Consider the following 18,737-nt stretch of genomic DNA (forward strand, 5'->3'; position numbering starts at 1 on the left):
ACACCATGCATATTTTAGGAGATCGGATCCGTTAGCCAAAATCCCAAAATCTTATTTTTATTGTAGCGCACCCAACAGACAAATGTACTGCCTTGAGTCAAAGAGGCAGCGCCTTTCTAGCTCAGAGTCTGCATGTCACTTTGAAAACCCGATTCCAAAATACAAGATTTCTACACTTATATGAAGTTAAAAACAAAAATTTTATTATAAAAAAGGAGGCGGGAAGATCGTAAGTGGGGATACCGCGGCTTACAAATACCAAACCCACATGGGGCACCAGAAAATGTAATGACTAATAATGAGGAGCATTTAACTGAAGCTAAGTGGTCTAAACTTCGCTTCATGTGCTGGAAGATGAGCTATGAGAGGCACGTGATGCATGCACAAGATTTTAGCGCTGGAGCACTGTTGTTGGCAGAAGTTGGGGCCGCTGCGAGTGAATGAAGAGGCCAGGTTTTCAAAGTGAAAACACATTTGCATATCGAGTGCACTGCAACAAAAGTATATTTGAGGGCTTTGGCTAATCGCTTAATTCGCCTAAAAACATGTACGTTGTGCTGCAGCTTTGCCGATTTACACTGTGGTAACATCTTAGATACCTATAAGCTGGTGACAGGTTCCCTTTTAAAACAGCATTTCGCATTGATGAAACTTTGATTGGATGCTGGTGATAATAAGATGACTCTGTTTACACAACAAAGCTGAAAGAAAATCAACAGGTTAATATGAAAACTGGAATATTTCAGAAATTTTTATAAAATAATCATATGAAAAGAAAAACAGTTTTCTTTAAATATGCTTGAAGTCCAAACCTAATTTAACGTATATACTCGAGTATAAGCCGAGGGGGGCTTTTTCAGCACTTTTTTTTTGTGCTGAAAAAGCCCCCCTCGGCTTATACTCGAGTGAGTCGGGGCTCGATCATTCATAGCCATTCAGTGAATGACATCACTGAATGGCTGTGATTGGTTTATCGAGCGCTGGCTGTGATTGGCTGGCGCTCAATCCAATCACAGCGCTTCCTCACACAGCGCTGACGGCGGGGGATTTCAAAACCAAGCCAGGAAGATGACAGCGGGGAGAAGACTGAAGCAGCTTGCTGCACCGCCAGGGAGAGCATCGCTGGCTAAGAGGTGAGTATTGTGGGTTTTTTTTAACCTAGTATATACTTGAGTATAGCTCAGCTTGTACTTGAGTCAATAGGTTTTACCAGTTATTGACTCGGCTTATACTCAGGTTGGCTAATACTCGAGTATATACGGTAAATGAAAGGTCATGAAATAAAAGATCCCTTTAAATCCTTGAAAACTCCTTTAATGGTTTTTTCATATAGATAAGAGGAATATATTTTAAAAATCTGTAGTTGTAAAGACACCAGCTGGACACTAGATGGCAGATCTTGACTTTACCTACAGCAGTCACCCTTCTTGGGTACTAAGGGTGTCTCCCAGTACCCATATACCTCAGTACTTACAGTGGAGTCGAATTTTGTAACAACCAGATAGTCTAATGAACAAATATATGAAACAGAGAACCATACTGGCAGGAAATACTAAATTAGGAGCTCATAACAGATAACAGGGACAGGGTGTTGACAGGCATCAGATGATGAATGATGATGATGATAGTCAGCTAATAGAGCAGATGGGTGAGGGAAACAAAAATAACCTGATGATACCCAACCCCAACTCTAGCTCTCCCTAAAACCTCTTCCAAGAAAAAAAGGGAAGATAAAGAAGTAAATTTCTTTTCTTTTTTTTTGCAAAAAGTAATTTCTCTATTTTTTATTATATTAGGGTTTCTTCTTTTTTTTGGTCTTTTTTTCTTTTCTTGCTTTTGGTACTTATTCTACTTGATTTTTCTCTTGTCTGTTATAATACTGTATTGAAATTTTGAAATTCAAGAATACTTTATGATTGGTTTCAATTATACAGTATAACATACCAACACTCCTTGTGTTATAGATATAGCACTGTGGAAGGTCTTTTGACTGAAACGTCCAGTACTTACTAGTCTAACAGATATTCTAACAACCTATGCATTAATTATATTGTTTAAGTATAGAACTAATACCAGTATAATTCTGTAATATAATGAAACGAAACTGAACTTCAGGTTATGAAATAAAGCCAACAAACTATTTGAAAATCTTCAAGAGTGCTGCTGATTTTCTCTATAATACTGAACTAGAAGCAAGACACGTTGGATACAAATAAGAACAAGGAAAAACAAGTTACAAGGCTAGAAGCAAACATGTGAGTAGACAACCAAAGGAGTAAACCATACTGACAAGAAATAAAGCTAGGTAGAAACAATAAAACTAGACACATACAAGAATCACAAGGCTAGACTAGGAGCAAGGTGCTAGAAGCATAAAAGAATTACAGGATTTTAAACATATGCACTATAAGCAGCAACCCACTGCAGAAGCAAGGAATATTTAAGCAGAGACTAGCTAAAGAAAAACGGTTCTCCAATAGGCTTGTTATGGTGTTTTCAGCTGACCCACTTTAATGTATCAGTTGTGGGATAGTTGCACAGTAACTGCCCCATCAACAAGCTAAAAGACAGGGGATGATGACGAAGCAGGAGAATTCCTGCTTATTATAACAGCAGTGCAAGCATGTTCAAAATCCTCCTGTTCTCTGCATAGGTCATTAGGCTGTTCACTTAAGGCTTTTTCAAGCCTGAAGGGAATAGATCTTAAGAAGCCATGTTTAAAATCTTGGCCCATAAAAACGTAAATAATTGGATTGATGCAACTGTTAAGGCAAGCCAGGTTGATGATAATATTATTTATTATATGGAGATGAAGGTAGTATAATTTATACTGGGGTGTTAGTGGCCAGATGTAAAAAGGAAACCAGCAGATAAAGAAACACAATATAACAGTGGTGATGATCCTGTAGGGTCTCTGTGATCTCTGGGGTCTCCTTCTTTGTCTAAGTTTGAGGAAAATAGTAACATAACTGATCAAAATAACGAGAAAAGGAATGGCAAACATTACAGATAACCTGAGCAGTTGAATGATCTGTTTCACCTCATCAGGACCATATTCACGGATATATGATAAACACCATTCCTTTATATCATGAAAATAGAATCCATATAAGTAAAACAGTAAACCAGTAAAAAGTAAACTGAACACCCAAATTATTGACACAGTGATTTTCACTAGTTTACTGGTCCTATGAATTTTCGCCCAAAATGGCCACATGATCGATATACAGCGGTCAATACTCATAGCTGTCAAGAGAAGAACACTGGCATTCATGTTTATACCAAACAGAAAAATGCTCAGTATGCAACAAATAGTTCCAATGTATGTGAAAAAATAAAACCGTTCTACTATTCTCAGAGGAAGAGATGCACAGCATAGGAAGTCTGCAATGGCCAGATTAAGGAACCACGTGGCACTGATTGTCTTCTTCATCCTGAATCCGGCAATCCAGATGACCAATCCATTACCAATAGTCCCAAGAACAAAAACAATGCTGTATAAAGTAATTGACATATTCTGTATAATGTCTTCTTCATCACTAAAATCATTGTAACTGAGCGTAGTACTTGTCTCGAAGTCTTCGTAAGATGACCTTTGAAGATATGATAAGATGGAAATTAGGCATATGAAGGATGTATGGCTTCATACTTATCTACTTTGTAAAATGGTGTATACATGGTGAACAGGGAGAAAAAACAAAGTAAAGTCACATTGTGCTACTTTGTCATCCCACCACACCCCCTTATCTCGTTTTTAATTTTATTTTTGACCAATAAGACACTTTTGCCAGTTTCCTCTTTTACCTCTCTGCAATTCCTTTGAAGAGAAGGAAACTTATACTGGTTGACTCTTGCAGAGAGAAAAGTTTATGGGGTCAAACTGAGCTGCACCTCCTGTTTACAGTTATGTTACCTCTAGGTCAAGTACTGTCGTGCTTGAAAAATCTGCCATTTTCTTCATATGCTTTGTGGAGATTTACTAAAGACCTGATGCCAGTCTTTAGCAGCAGTGAGATGGAGAAAGATGCACCAACTCTATTAGAAGGGAAGAATTGTGTAGAAATAAAAAATATACATCTTTTAGGCAGACCATGCATGCATCAAAATTTGCAACCTTTTATTGCCATAGCTTTTCCTACAAGGTATAAACAAATTTCCCTCTATATGTTTCAATTGCTTATCGTTTTCAAGATCTGTGATGTCATTGACAGAGAGCATACATAACTACAAGAAAACGTTTACAGATCTAATATTCCTGATAGCGGAGAGCTTGGTAAATTGGCTAACGACTTGACAATTTATCTGAACTTCCAGCCACGAGTCCAGTGTAATATACTTTATCTACACTGGTACATTGTGGCACAGTAATTTACTGCAGCAGGCATAGACCAGCTGTGTTATGTACTGTTTTGGCTTGGACTGCTCTTAAGGGCTGCTCTAAGAGGTCCCTGTTCTATACTCTTTAACTCCTTTTTAGAGGGATTTGCCCTATTTTGCAGGAAACTTCCACGTTGTTTCCCTAGAAGTAGTTTCAGTACACTGACAGCTGACCGGAAGCCAAGAAGTCATTGAATTATTAGGAAAAAGGTAAGGGCTGGTCGCAATCAGGCAAATCATAGTCAAGAACAAGGCTAAGGTCAGGACAAGAAGAGTTCGGGAAAACTGGGTACACACACAGAAGGTAAACCAAGAATCAAACACATACTTAACTTGGATCACTGGGAACCTCTTGACTCAAGTACCTTTCAGTGTGGGAGAATGCTTTAAATAATTATTATATTCAGGGAAACAACTGTTTAGGCTAGAGGTGGTAAAGACGGGTACGTGCACTGGCCTTTTAAGAGGTGAGCCGAGCATGTACGCATGCCATACTGGCAGAGGAAACTACCAGGAGCACAGAGTGGTATCTGCCACATAGAAGACTAGGAGCATGCCTATGATGGTAATAGGTAGAAAGCGAAGTGAAGGGAATTACAGACGGCCACAGAAAGTAGTTACGCTTATGTTGCTAATATGTCTTTATTGGGTTGTCTAGACTGATACTGTATCTTTTAACAAACCCTCTGCTGGAAAATATAGAGGAGTTAAAATATAAAAAATGCTATAACTTTAAGCTATGTCTTATTACATATTTTTGTTTCATTTATGATACTGCATTCATTTTTTGGAAATGCCACCACCGGAGAAATGATGATTCAGTTAATTGTGTAATTGCAGCACTGGTATATCAAAGCTGCATGTAGTCATGCACAGTGTCTATCAGATCATCAGAGAACTGGTACAGCCATCTTTGTTTCAGGACCACAGGGTTGTTTTCTAATGCAGTGAGAAGGTTTATGTAAGGCTGTGTTCACACCATTGGCGTGATTAGAAACAAACCATGTTGCAGGACCTTATGCATTGCATGATGGACCCCAGCTTATAATGTGGTCCGACATGTTGAGATTCTATGTATACTATCCACGTTGATGGAATTTACAACGGAGCTGGCAATGTAGATGTAAATAAAGTGTTACAGTAGTTTGATTAATTTTGATTTTTTTTTTTTACTCTGGTTAATAAAGACTGAGGAATATAAACATACTTATAGTAATCCAGAGTTACGGCAGGTAAATTCAGGCTTAAATCAGTAGTATCCATTCTTATTGTTTACCTAAAAAAACAATAAAAAAACAAACAAAGATTACTTTAATTATCACGATAGTAGAAGGTGGTATCATTGTACATTTAGCTCCACTGTACACTGTGTATACTATCTACATTATATTGACAAAAGTATTGGGACACAGATGGAAGGTGATGAAATTCAATATTATTCCCATTTTTCCAGTACAGTGTTGGGCCACCTTTGGCCTCAATAACTTTAGTAACCCTTGATTATAGGCATGATTTCCACCAAATTTCGGTGAATGTGTGGAGGGGCTTGCCTCAATTCCTGGAGGAGAGCTTCAGATAGTGATGCAGACATGATGGGCATTTCAGCATGCATGGATATGCATTCCAGTTCATTCCAAAGATAGTCAATGGGATTAAGATTTGGGCTTTGAGCTGGCCAAGTTTGCAGACATTCTGCTCCCCAACATTGCATGCTGTATTATATGGTGCTTGGTCATTTTGGTAGAGACATGGATCTGTAGCAAAGTATTGCCACAGGGTAGGTAATGCCACATTGTCCAGAATATCTCTGTGCACATTGGAGTTGAGGGTGGACTTCACTATAATGAATGACCTCAGTCTTTCCCAGCAGAAACACCCCCACACCATAACAGAGCCTTGTCCAAGCTTCATTATTAAGACAATGCAGTCGCATAAAAACCGTTATCCAGACAACCGGTGTGGTCATCCGATCTAAAGATGGTGTATTGTGATTCGGTCGTCTACAACACTTGCTTCCACTTATTTACAGTACAAGAACGACGCTCTAAGCACCATCGCGTGTGCCTCTGTGCATTCACTGCTGTGCAGTGGGTGTCGCACTTGACCTGGGCGCAGTTCACAGCTCGCCTGGGACAGACGCAAAATTATGTCAACACCGGACAAATCAGAAATGCAATGCTGCAGGAAGACCCCTATTCAACAGAGGAAAACACAAAATAAGAGGAAACTGACCCTACTCCCAACTGGAAAAGGTCTGAACCTAAAAGCAAATTCACTGCTTTGATAAGTGCGAACCTGCTGAATGGCTCTCGGCCCACTTCCTGACCCTAACAGGGGACAAGGGAGAAAACTGAACCACAGTATGAATAACCAAAAGTGAGGGAAAGAAATTGCAACTGAACTGAAAGATGCACAAGTAATTCCAGGAGGACTTGACATAGCTCAAACCACCATGACCAACTGAACTGCAATAGACAACAATGAGCTAATGGAGGGGTAGGAATATAAAGCCCTTCCTACCTGCTGATCGGTAGATCAGAGGAGAAACCATACCTAATAAAACCTCTCTCAGAGGTGGGGGACTCTGAGGTAAATAGCAACATGCAATGTGGGCTTGTGTGAGCTTCTCATCCATGATAACCATTTGCATGCAGTTTTCTACAGATGGTTCTGGTGTTAATGAATGTTCCAAAAGCTTTTTAAACCTCCTTAGCAAGTGTTCACGCAGACAATGTGTAACCGGTTTCACATAAGCTACAATATCGCATGATTTTGTAGCAATGCGACATTGCTACAAAATGCATGTATGTGAAGTCCATGGTTTCCAATGGGTTCTTTCACATGAGCGATGTTTTGTAACCTGAAAGAACCCACTGGAAACCATAGGCTTCACATACATGTGTTTTGTACTGATGATTTTGTAACAGGATTTTGTAGCCTGTGTGAAAAAGCCTATTTGAAAGCATGGGCTTCACATACATGCGTTTTGTAGCAATTTTGCATAGGTACAAAATCGTGCAATTTTTTTAGTCCATGTGAAACAGCCCTTATACCTAATACTCACACATTCGATTTGCATAGCCCCTTCACCTCCAGCAACTCCTGGCTACACTATTGTTTCCATATCTATCTATCTATCTATCTATCTATCTATCTATCTATCTATCTATCTATCTATCTATCTTTCTGTGCTCCAATTGATATGAAATGAAGCCCTCAAGTTGCGACTGAAGTATAGACTTTTTTAAAGCGATTCTCCATTTTTTTTTAATATACCAGGGGATAAAATAAGTGTATAGAATAAATAAATAAAAACACTACTCAGTATCTTTTTCCATTCATTGATTTTAAAACATTTTTTTAAATGTACAGAAGATATTGAAGGCTATTCACATTATCAATAAGCCCAAAGTAGGTCCAAATAAATATGGCTCAGTAACTTAGAGAATGCTCCTACATAACTATGAAATCTACAAAAAACTAGAGCATTAAGTAGCTTTATTGGAAAGCTATAAATAACAAAAGCAAGGTCCCACTAAAATATATAGGGGGTCTAGGATAACATATCAAGACACCATAAACACAATTCCAATACATATAATTAACTAGAAGCATTCATGAAATAATATAGGTATAAGATAAATCTACCAAGAGCTGAAAATGCATATGTAATTGAACAATATTAATATAAAGACAAAGCACATGGCAGAGTTCACAGAAATAGAGCTTAAATATGGATGCCGTGCAACTGCAATATAAACCTCACTACCGCAAATCATCTGCAAAATGCCATGTATCTAGTGAGTTACTTGTAAATGTGAGGACTAAAATACCTTGGAAAAAATCATTATTGTAGAAAGCAGTAAGTCATATTAGTTGACATGACCCCTGCACCCCAATGCACATTTTGCACTGCTTCGTCATCAGCGTTTTTAATACACCAAAAATATTGTAAACTATCCACATTGTCAACCCATTTTATAGTCTTCAGGTAAATACATTCTTGCATTGCTTGTTTTCTTTGGTTCTGTGTAACATTCACTGTAATACAAAGCAAGAATATTTACTCTACAGGTAGGAAGCCTGTAATACATGTAGTACTGTGCTGGAACGAGTCACCACTAGGCAGCCATCGGAGCAGGCGCTTCAGTAATAGCGGGGTCGTACCAGTCCCATGCCCATGCTGACTGGCTGCACCTTCCAGCCAATTGCATGTGTACCACAGAACTGGACTGTCTGTCTGTGGCACTGTATGCTGCTTGTGGTTTCAACTGACAATGGCCAATAAAAAACCATTATATGCTGCAAATATTGCTAACAGAGGCTATTGTAATGTGTGACCTCTGTATATAAAAATTTAGAATTTAATTAATGTCTTACCTTAAAATTTCTACTTTTTTGAAGGCAACGTTCCCACATTGTCTTTTTTGCTTCCTATACAGCAGTCTAAAAGACCATGACATGATGAAAATATTGCTATGTGTGACCTCTGTATACCATATATACTCGAGTATAAGCCTAGTTTTTTAGCACATTTTTTTGTGCTGAAAAAGCCCCCCTCGGCTTATACTCCAGTCGGGGAAGGGTTAAAAAAATTTTAAAAACCTCCATACTCACCTCCCAGCCGTCATCTGTGTCTCCGGCGGTGGTGCGGCAGGCTGCTTGAATTCTTTCCGCTGTCATCTCCCGCCGTCCTCTCTGCTCGGCTCTGTCATCCCCTGCCATCAGCGCTGTGTAAGTAAAAGCTGTGATTGGATCGAGCGCCAGCCAATCACAGCCAGCACTTGATCATTCACAGCCAATCAAGCTGCTTTAGAATTCTCCCCACTGTCATCTCCCTGCTCAGCTTTCAAATCACCTGCCGTCAGCACTGTGTAAGTAAGCGCTGTGATTGGATCGAGCGCCTGCTGTGATTGGCTGGCGCTCAATCCAATCACAGCGCTTACTTACACAGCGCTGACAGAGCCGAGCAGAGAGAACGGCGGGGGATGACAGCGGGCAGAATTAAAGCAGCTTGTTGCACAGACTGGGAGGTAAGTATGGAGATTTTTTTTACCCAGTATATACTCGAGTATAGCTCGGCTTATACTCGAGTCAGTAAGTTTTCCCAGTTTTTTGTGGTGAAACTTATAGTCTCGGCTTATATTCGGGTCGGCTAATACTCGAGTATATGTGGCATATATATATATATATATATATATATATATATATATATATGTAGAATTTAATTAATGTCTTACCTTAAAATTTCTTCAACTTTTTTGGAGCCAACGTTCTCACATTGTCTTTTTTGTGTCCTCTACAGCAGTCTAATACAGAACAACATAACATGACTATAATCTACTTGTTCCTTTTACATGTTCTCATGGGGCTGTCATTTTATGGAACTCTATCACGTGCTGCATGACTCTTTGGCTGATAAGATGTCTGATATTTTAAGTTTATAGCACTTTGAACTGTAAGTTTTTAACCAAGCTAGTATGAATATATGTTTTGTTTTTTTTAAAATCCATCTTTATTGCAATTTCTTATTCAGTTACATATCATCAAATCAATGTCTGTACGCAAAATCATATAAGAATTATGCTTGACATATTGAGTAGTTTTGTTCATAGTAAGTATAGAATAACACCATAACAAAAAAAAAATCAGTATAAAACACCCAATGAAAGGTTCCGCTCTCTTGTTGTTCAGACAGGGTGAGATGAATGAGTGGAGCGAACTACAAGCACAGTAATAACCGGGGGGGGGGGGGACGGGTGGAATGGAAAGAAGGGAAAAGGAGGGGAACGTGATTAGGGTAGATGAAATCAGGGGGCAGAAAGGGGAATCTTGGCACATGGAGGGGAAAGATCTTGACTACATGGCTCAGAGGACTACTCCGGAGAGTCCACCCATCACCCCACTAGAACATCTTCATTTCTTAGTTTACGCCAAGGAGCCCATATACTCACAAAATTGTCATGGGATCCCCTGAACCAGCTTGACAGCTCTTCGAGGTTATAAATAAGGTCAACTTTCTCTCCACTGAGGCAGTGACGGAGAGGTTTTTTGCATCCAAAAGAGAGGTATCAAAGGCTTTGCTGCATCCAGCAGGTAAGCAATTCATTTGTGTTTCACCGGATGAAAAGAGGCAGAGGGCCTCCATAAGAAAATTATCTCAGGGGTAATTTTAAAGTCAGGAGAAAATTTCCGCAATATCCCACCAACACTTTTCCAGAAAGATGTCAAAACCGTACATTCCCACCAGATATGTAGGAATGAGCCCACGTCTGTATCACATCTCCAGGATCTGTTGTGTGGGGCTAACTTGTATGCGAAAAGCCACTGCGGAGTTTTGTACCACCTCACTAACAATTTATAGTGGCTCTATTGTGATAAGATACAGGGGGAGAGACCAAAGGCCATTTTCAGAATCAAATTTGTATCTTGTCTAGATAGCGAGATACCCAGCTCGTTCTCCCAAGAAATGATAAAGGAAGACCTAGAAAGTTTCAGGGGAAGGACAATATAATGTTTCCGTAAATTCGCCAATTTTCTAAATTTGCAATTATTCTCCTTCAGAATCTTTTGAAAAGGCATCAGCTGCCTGGTGCTTTTGTAACGCTTGATAAATTCCTCTAAAACTCTAGTCACATGAGCCCGTTGGAGGAAGGATAGGTTCTGGAAGGGTGAAAAAGACTACACTATATCATCAGGGGTTTTATGCGCAATATAACCGATATTTAACCCAACCAACTTCTTCCAGATGTTGTTGGTACCTGGGTCAGAAGGAACATCCAAAAGCCTGCAAAGGGCCTGAATCAATGTAGCTGGTGAAGGCTTTGGAGCCAGGATTTAACCTAAGCCCTCCCAGGTCTCTCAAGGACCCCTAATCAGTGGGTTAAAATGTTTAGACCTGAACCTTTCCCTAGGAGGGAACCAAAGATCCTCCATGAGAGTGTCTCCAAAAAAGCTCTCTGATAAGGGGTAAAGTAATTAATCTCCGACCGGAAGGGTCAGATCCATCCAATAACTCAGCTGGGACGCTCTATAATAATCGTGGACATTGAGAAGGTTGATGCCGCCCCCTGATCTTCTCTTAACCAATAGACTAAAGGCCAGTCTTGGTCTACTCTGCCTCCAGACATTTTAAAGAAGCTTACAGGAAGGTGTATGGGTAGCATCCTGATCCTATAGATTATTAGCGGAAGTATATACGATTTCACAATATTTTTCCTACCAAACCACAAAATAAAAGGAAGATCGTATTGCCGCAAAAGATTCCTGAATTGAGATAAGAGAGACTGAAAATTAGCTGAGAATAAATCACCTGTTTTCTTAGTAAGCTTGACTCCTAAATAGTCCATTAATGTCTCCGACCAGAGGAGTGGGAAGTTAGCTCTTATTGCTCCGCACCGAACTGCAGGGATGGAAGCATTTAGTACCGTGGACTTAGAGAAATTGACCTTGAAGTTAGAGAATGATGTTTCCAAACTCGCCCAGCAACTGTACAAGTCTAGGCAATGCCATCCTGGGGCTTGTTATTAGGATCACAAGATCATCTGCAAAGGCCGCAGAGGATAAAATGTGTCTCCCGCAGCTTAACCCTTTAATAACAGAGTCTTGAGGTTGTATGAATATATGTGTATGCAGTAGAATAATTACAGATGTAGCAGACTTTAATTTAAGATGTAATGCATTATGATAACTTTATGTGCCACGGTTTATTTACCCTTTTCTTTGGGTTACAATGGCTTTTGTTGTGTTAAAGGGGTTTTCAGAGAAAAAATGAAATAGGGATAGAATAACGAGAAATTGAATACTCAACTATTATTGCGGCTCCCCGTCCAGCTTTGCAGCCCTGTTGCCACTGCATGTAACCCGTAAGAACCCGAGCATGTGCTTAACATTGTGCACGTGATCGCTCAGCCACTCATAGCCTTCAACAGCCATAGACGAATTACTGCTGAAGCCTGTGCGTGGCCTAGCAGTCATGTGTACAATGAACCGCATATGATCGCTACTAGAGATGAGCGAGCATACTCGCTAAGGTTAACTACTCGAGCCTTATTCGAGTACCTGCCCTCTCGTCTCTAAAGATTCGGCTGCCGACAGGGGGCGGGGAGCGGCGAGGGAGAGCTGGGAGGAACGGAGGAGAGATCTCTCTCTCCCTCTCTCCCCCCGCTCACCCCTACTCACCGCCGCAACTCACCTCTCACCCCCGCTGACAGCCGAATCTTTAGAGACGAGCGGGCAGATACTCAAATAAGGCACTACTCGCTCGAATATTTAGCCTTAGTGAGTATGCTCGCTCATCTCTAATCACTACAGTTTCTTCAAGTTCTGTGCAGCAGGCACATTCAACAACTGTCGGATGAACGATCATTTGTAAAACAGCTGTTTACCCCAGCTGCCCCATACACATGAATATTCATGTGTTTGGGGAGGTAAGCTACAGGCAGATAGCTTTGACACTGGGCAATCTCCTGGAGAAAAGTAGAATCAGGTGTTGATTTCATCTGTCAGGGGAAAGATAAGCAGACCCTCATACACATTAGACAGTCATGATGGGCGCATAGATATCTATGGAGAAGGGAATAAGGAAGAAGTAATGTCAGAAACTCACACACACCGCAACAGATAGTAGTGATTTACAGCTACCTAATTCACATCTACACTGCTTAGTACTAATGTATGATGTTACTCTATCCTGACATTATTTGTCTGTGTACTACTGAGCATTATAACGCATAGTCTGCTGCTTTCTTCCACCCACAAGCTCATAGAAGTCTGAAATGAGATATATAGCCTGCAGATTGCAAGTCATATAATAGCCAGAAATAGCTCATTGCTCGTGTTCACATGGTAGCTTATTCTGAAAAGTCACCTGAAAAGTTAGGTACTCTAAGGGCTTTTAAAATGGTAGATGATCAGGAACGAATGTTCATCAAAACATGGTTGCTGCGTGTGAAGGTGTTTGCTTTTTTTGTCATATGATCGCACCTTTTATGTAGCATGAACAAATCATCTGTCATCAGCAGCACATCATCCTATGCTTGGATGGCACAAACTGATTGCTCCGTGTAAATAGAATTAAACAAGTACCAATTATGGTTGCCCCTTTTTAACTATAAAACTACAAAGTGAAGTAAAAAGGACCATTGTTTGGAGGCATGGCTAAACACAGTGTGTGATTTTGCCCATTTTTTCTCCATTGTGGCCCCTTCCTCAGTACTACTGCACCCTTTATGGCCTCCTCCACAGTATTAGAACCCTCTATGTGGCCCCCACCACAGTAATAATGTTCTTACATGGCCCCACCACAGTAATAATGCCCCCTCACACATTGCGGTGCATATGTTGGATCAAACAGATGTAAAAGTTAGGGTATGTTCCTATCCACCAGGTGGGCTAAAGCTATAGTATGTAGGCAGCTGGTGGAGCAATGACTGAAGCAGTGCGAGCTATTGCTGTCTGTATAACAGTTCAGGCCTTTCTTGGGGTCATTGTAGCTTTGTCTGCAGTGGCAGGGAAAATAGTCATCAGGGTCTCGTGGCTAGGGTTTCACCAGCTCAGATGAAGTGGGGCTGATGGAAAATCTCTTTATATTGAGCCCTAGACGTAATGGGAGGTCTGAAGCTACCTGAATGACTGGTGAAAGAATGCTGTCAATCATAGCTGATGCTTAATAAATTTGAATAATTTCAGGAAGAAAGGAAGGACTGACCACACAAAGAAATCCTCGCTCCCCCTATGTACTCCAAGCTCTGTAAGCTTAAACTAGTATAACAATGGGGGCGTGGCTTGGTGAGGCTCCGGAGCAGACGCTTGAGCTCACGCTCCGTTGTAATACAGACTCCCAGCGACTTCAAAGCGACCGAGGAGAGAAGGAAATCAGCCAAAAACCTCAGTAAACATCCCTGGCACCCGGTGATGCCAAGAAGGAAAAACACCAGAGGGAAGCCGGCGAGATTAGAGGACTTTTTCCCCGCACGTGTTACCTCAACTGTCATGGCGCCGGAGGAGCTGGCAGAGAGCGGAGAACAGATGAAGGAGAGGCTATCCACCCGGAGCGCTGCAGCAGCAGGGAAGCCGTCGGCACACAGCGTTCAGCAGGACTTCACCCCCAGGAGCGCTGTCTCACCTGTCAGGGCACTGGAGAAGCAGACAGAGAGCAGAGAGCAGACGGAGGGGGGACTGATCACCCGGAGCGCTGCAGCGACAGGACAGGCCGTCGGTACACAGCGCTGAGCAGGACTTCTCCCCCGGGAGTGCTGTCTCACCTGTCAGGGCACCGGAGAAGCAGACAGAGTGCAGAGAGCAGACGGAGGGGGGACTGATCACCCGGAGCGCTGCAGCGACAGGAGAGCCGTCGGTACACAGCGCTGAGCAGGACTTATCCCCCGGGAGCGCTGTCTCACCTGTCAGGGCACCGGAGAAGCAGACAGAGTGCAGAGAGCAGACGGAGGGGGGACTGATCGCCCGGAGCACTGCAGCGGCAGGAGAGCTGTCGGCATGCAGCGTTCGGCAGGACTTCTTCCCCGAGCGCGCTACCTCATCTGTCATGGCACCGGAGGAGCTGGCAGAGAGCGGGAAGCAGACGGAGGAGAGACAAATCACTCGGAGAGCTGCAGCGGCAGGTGAGCCACCGGCACATAGCGTTCCACACAAGGTCACATCAGTGAGCTTAAAATCACATCCAGGGTATCAAACACTGGGCTCACGGGGAGAGGGGGGAATCACTAAAGGGGACAAAAAGCATAAAATGGCGTCAGACATGCGGCCGTTACCCTCCCCCCCCCCTCCTCGCCCACTGACAGTCCAGAAAAACAAAGGCAGAAAATGTCGGACGACCCCTGCCTAACCAATTCCCTCTCACAGAATGAAACTGCCAACTCCCAGAGAGAAAACAGCTTAGCTGACCTCTCAGCATCCAACAAACCTGCATCGGAGCTGTATATTAAGGAGATCGTTATGGCGCTTCGCAACACTATTCAGCTAGATATAAAAAATATAACTTCCTATGTTGATTCATCAGTTAAAGAAGTTAATACCCGCATAGAGAAAACCGAGACAAAAATGGGAGAACTGGTGAAATCCCACAATTCCCTAATAGACGCCCATTACGACCTAGAGGCAAACGTAACCAGATTACAGCAAAAACTAACTGATCTCGAGGACAGGAATCGCCGTAATAATGTCAAGATAAGAGGGGTCTCAGAAAAAGTAACCAATGCGGAAATTACGAGTTTTGTGACACGATTTCTCCGCAAAATTCTACCGGAGGTCCCAGAGCAGGAGTTAAAAATTGATAGAGCTCACAGGCTCCCTCTTCCAAAATTCCTTAAGGAAGGCACTCCGAGAGACATTATTATACGCATTCACCACTTCAGCACCAAGGAAGCTCTGATGACCGCCGTTAGGAGGTTGAAAGTACTTCCAAGCCCTTACTCAGAGCTTCGCATCTTTATTGATTTATCACAGGCCACAATGGAGGCAAGGAAGGGGTTCGCCAAGATAACAGCGGCTCTCAGGGAGGCTAATGTCCCTTACAGGTGGGGCTTTCCTACAAAATTGATTGTTTCCAGAGCAAATACCACACACGTCCTCCTAAACCCCACCTCCGCTGCCGAGATGTTAAAATCCTGGGGTTTAAAGTGCCAAGACCAAACTACAACAACTCAGGGCAGAGGCGATACACGCAACCTCGATATCCGCGCCAAGAAGTATGCTACCTAACTGTACCACGAACTGTATTTTGAGTCCTAGGAAAAGAGACTGTTCCCTTTACCTCGCTTAAAACTAAGCATATAGGAGTCTTCTCACCGCAAGAGACTTATCCCCCCCAAATGGAAACGCAGGCGCAAGCTTGTGCAACACTTTGGTCAAAACCGTACCCTCGCTACAACAATTCTTCTGGGCACAACCACTTTGCCCGCTTTGGAGCGATGTTGGGTTGGTGGTTTATATGTTGTGCATCAACCGTTATTCAAAGAGTAGAATACCACCACCATTATGGGTTGACCGCAAAAGTTAGGCTACCTTACAATGTTGATATGCATATTGTTCTTATATGTTTTTGTAGTTTTTGTTTTCCGGCAGTGTCGCACAGGTTTCTTCATCCTCAGTCCCACCTCAGCAGAAGCAATCTCAAGAGAAAATGTCAATCAAAATGATGTCACAGAACGCCAACGGCCTGAACACTCCCTTTAAAAGAAACGCAGTATGGAAGGAGGCCTGCTGTATCGGCGCGGATGTAGTATGTATACAGGAGACGCACCTATTAGACACAGATAGCCACAGAATGTCACATAAAAAATTTCCTCAGATCATACATGCATGCGCGACAAAGAAACAAGCAGGAGTATTAATGGCATTTAAAGAGTCGGCTCCGTTTAAAATTGATTCACAAATCTGCGACTCAAAGGGGAGATACATAATCCTGAGTGGATCCCTAAAAAATACACATCTCACCATAGTGAATGTGTATGTCCCGAACTCAAAGCAGATAAGTTTTTTAAATAAATTGCAAAAAAAAATAAAACGTGTAGTAAGAGGCGCACTAATTGTTAATGGGGACTTCAACCTGGCCCCGGATAGACAATTGGACACCTCATCCCGTGAAACCAGAGGAAGCAGATCCTTAAACGGATGGATTAGAGGAGCAGCGTTATATGACACCTTCAGGTGTCTTAATGCATCATCAAAAGAATACTCTTTCTTCTCGTCCCGACATAGATCCTTTTCCCGCATTGATCTTAGTCTGGTGGATAAGTCACTCATTGGCTCGGTGGTCGAGGCAAATGTGGGAACAATAACGTGGTCGGACCATGCTCCGATAACGACATCCCTAGCATTTGGAATAAACCGTCAGACAAATAAAACGTGGAGGAATAGTACCTTTTTAATGAAACTTCCCAAAATCCAAAAAGAAATACATGATGAAATAAAATCTTACTTTGCATCAAACGTTACGCCAGATATCAGCCCTGAGGTTCTATGGCTGGCCCATGAAGCCTACATGAGAGGTATTTTCATCAAAATAGGGGCCAAGTACAAAAGAGAAAAACTAAAAAATACAGACACATTAATGCAAAAAATCCAAACTCTAGAAAAACAACTACAAACCAAAGCTACCCAGGAATTATATTCTGAGCTATTTACTACTAGATTAGAACTACGCAAGGTGCTACAAGGAGATTTTGATAAAGAGATCACCTCCCACCCGGCTAACATTAATCTTCAACCAACAAGCCAACAAAGTGGATGGCTAATAGGGTAAAAAGAAATGTAATCAAGGCCTCTATCCCATATGTTTGGAACTCCCAAAAAAAAGAACACAAAATAACCCACCCCGATCAAATATTGGAAACATTCCGATCATATTATAGCAGTTTATATAATCTAAAGGAGGACCCGCTAATTCCCCACCCCACAGAAGAGAGTATTGGGAAATTCCTGAATAAAATAGACCTTCCACAAATAGACAAATCTTTGTCAAACACCCTGGAAAGCCCAATTACAACTCCAGAACTACTGGAGACAATTCTCTCTATGAGAAGCCAGAAAGCCCCAGGGCCAGACGGCTTCTCGTCCGAATATTATAAATTGTTTGCAGACAGTCTCTCACCACATTTGGGGAACACCCTCAATTCAGTGATGTCTAAAGGAGTCTTCCCGGAGGAAATGCTCCAAGCCACTGTAGTTGTGCTGCCTAAACAGGGTAAAGAACCAAACGATCCTGCAAATTTCAGGCCAATTTCTCTGCTTAACACAGATACTAAGATTTACGCAAAGATATTGGCCAACAGACTGCTCAGCGTTCTCCCAGATGTGGTGCACTCTGACCAGACGGGATTTGTGAAGGGGCGGCAGGCTTCGGACGGCGCGAGGAGGCTTCTTAACCTTATCCATTCTACAAAAATCTCTGGCACACCGGCAATCATGCTGGCCTTAGACGCAGAAAAAGCATTTGATAGGGTCCATTGGGGGAACACTTTTCAAACGTTGGTGAAATTTGGCCTCGGGGAGGGAGGGATTCGCGCCGTCCGGGCCCTGTACTCCTGCCCGTCTGCTAGGGTTTTAATTGATGGGGTAATGTCGGACAAGTTTGTAATATCCAACGGCACCCGTCAGGGATGCCCGCTTTCCCCCATACTATACATTCTAATGGTGGAACCGCTGGCGGAGGCGATCAGATCCTCTCCAGAGATAAAGGGTATCTCACACAGCTTTCGCCAGCACAAGATCGGCTTATTTGCGGACGACATCGTCCTCACTATGTCCTCCCCTCTGGCTTCCCTGAGAGCAGCGCACCATATTCTACATCAATACTCTAAGGTCTCATATTATAAATTAAACATTAACAAATCAAAGAT

At 42.1% G+C, this 18,737-nt stretch overlaps 1 protein-coding gene across 1 annotated transcript; it reads right to left on the bottom strand.

Annotated features, from left to right (window-relative positions):
- Positions 1 to 2,560: 2,560 nt before the first annotated feature.
- On the bottom strand, positions 2,561 to 8,559 carry LOC136633631 (formyl peptide receptor 2-like). The gene is made up of 3 exons (XM_066609389.1): positions 8,545 to 8,559; positions 6,610 to 6,704; positions 2,561 to 3,593 (listed from the first exon to the last, which is right to left on the bottom strand). The coding sequence occupies exons 1-3, from the start codon at positions 8,557 to 8,559 to the stop codon at positions 2,561 to 2,563; spliced, it is 1,143 nt and encodes a 380-aa protein (XP_066465486.1).
- Positions 8,560 to 18,737: the final 10,178 nt, after the last annotated feature.

Source organism: Eleutherodactylus coqui, chromosome 6, assembly GCF_035609145.1.
Source record: "Eleutherodactylus coqui strain aEleCoq1 chromosome 6, aEleCoq1.hap1, whole genome shotgun sequence".
NCBI classification, from domain to species: domain Eukaryota; kingdom Metazoa; phylum Chordata; class Amphibia; order Anura; family Eleutherodactylidae; genus Eleutherodactylus; species Eleutherodactylus coqui.

Excerpts from the sequence above, each read along its gene's own strand:
- LOC136633631 (XM_066609389.1), bottom strand. Across the intron at positions 3,594-6,609 it reads CTTTTCCAGTTGGGAGTAGG|GTCATCTTACGAAGACTTCG; the intron begins GTCAGTTTCCTC and ends ATATCTTCAAAG.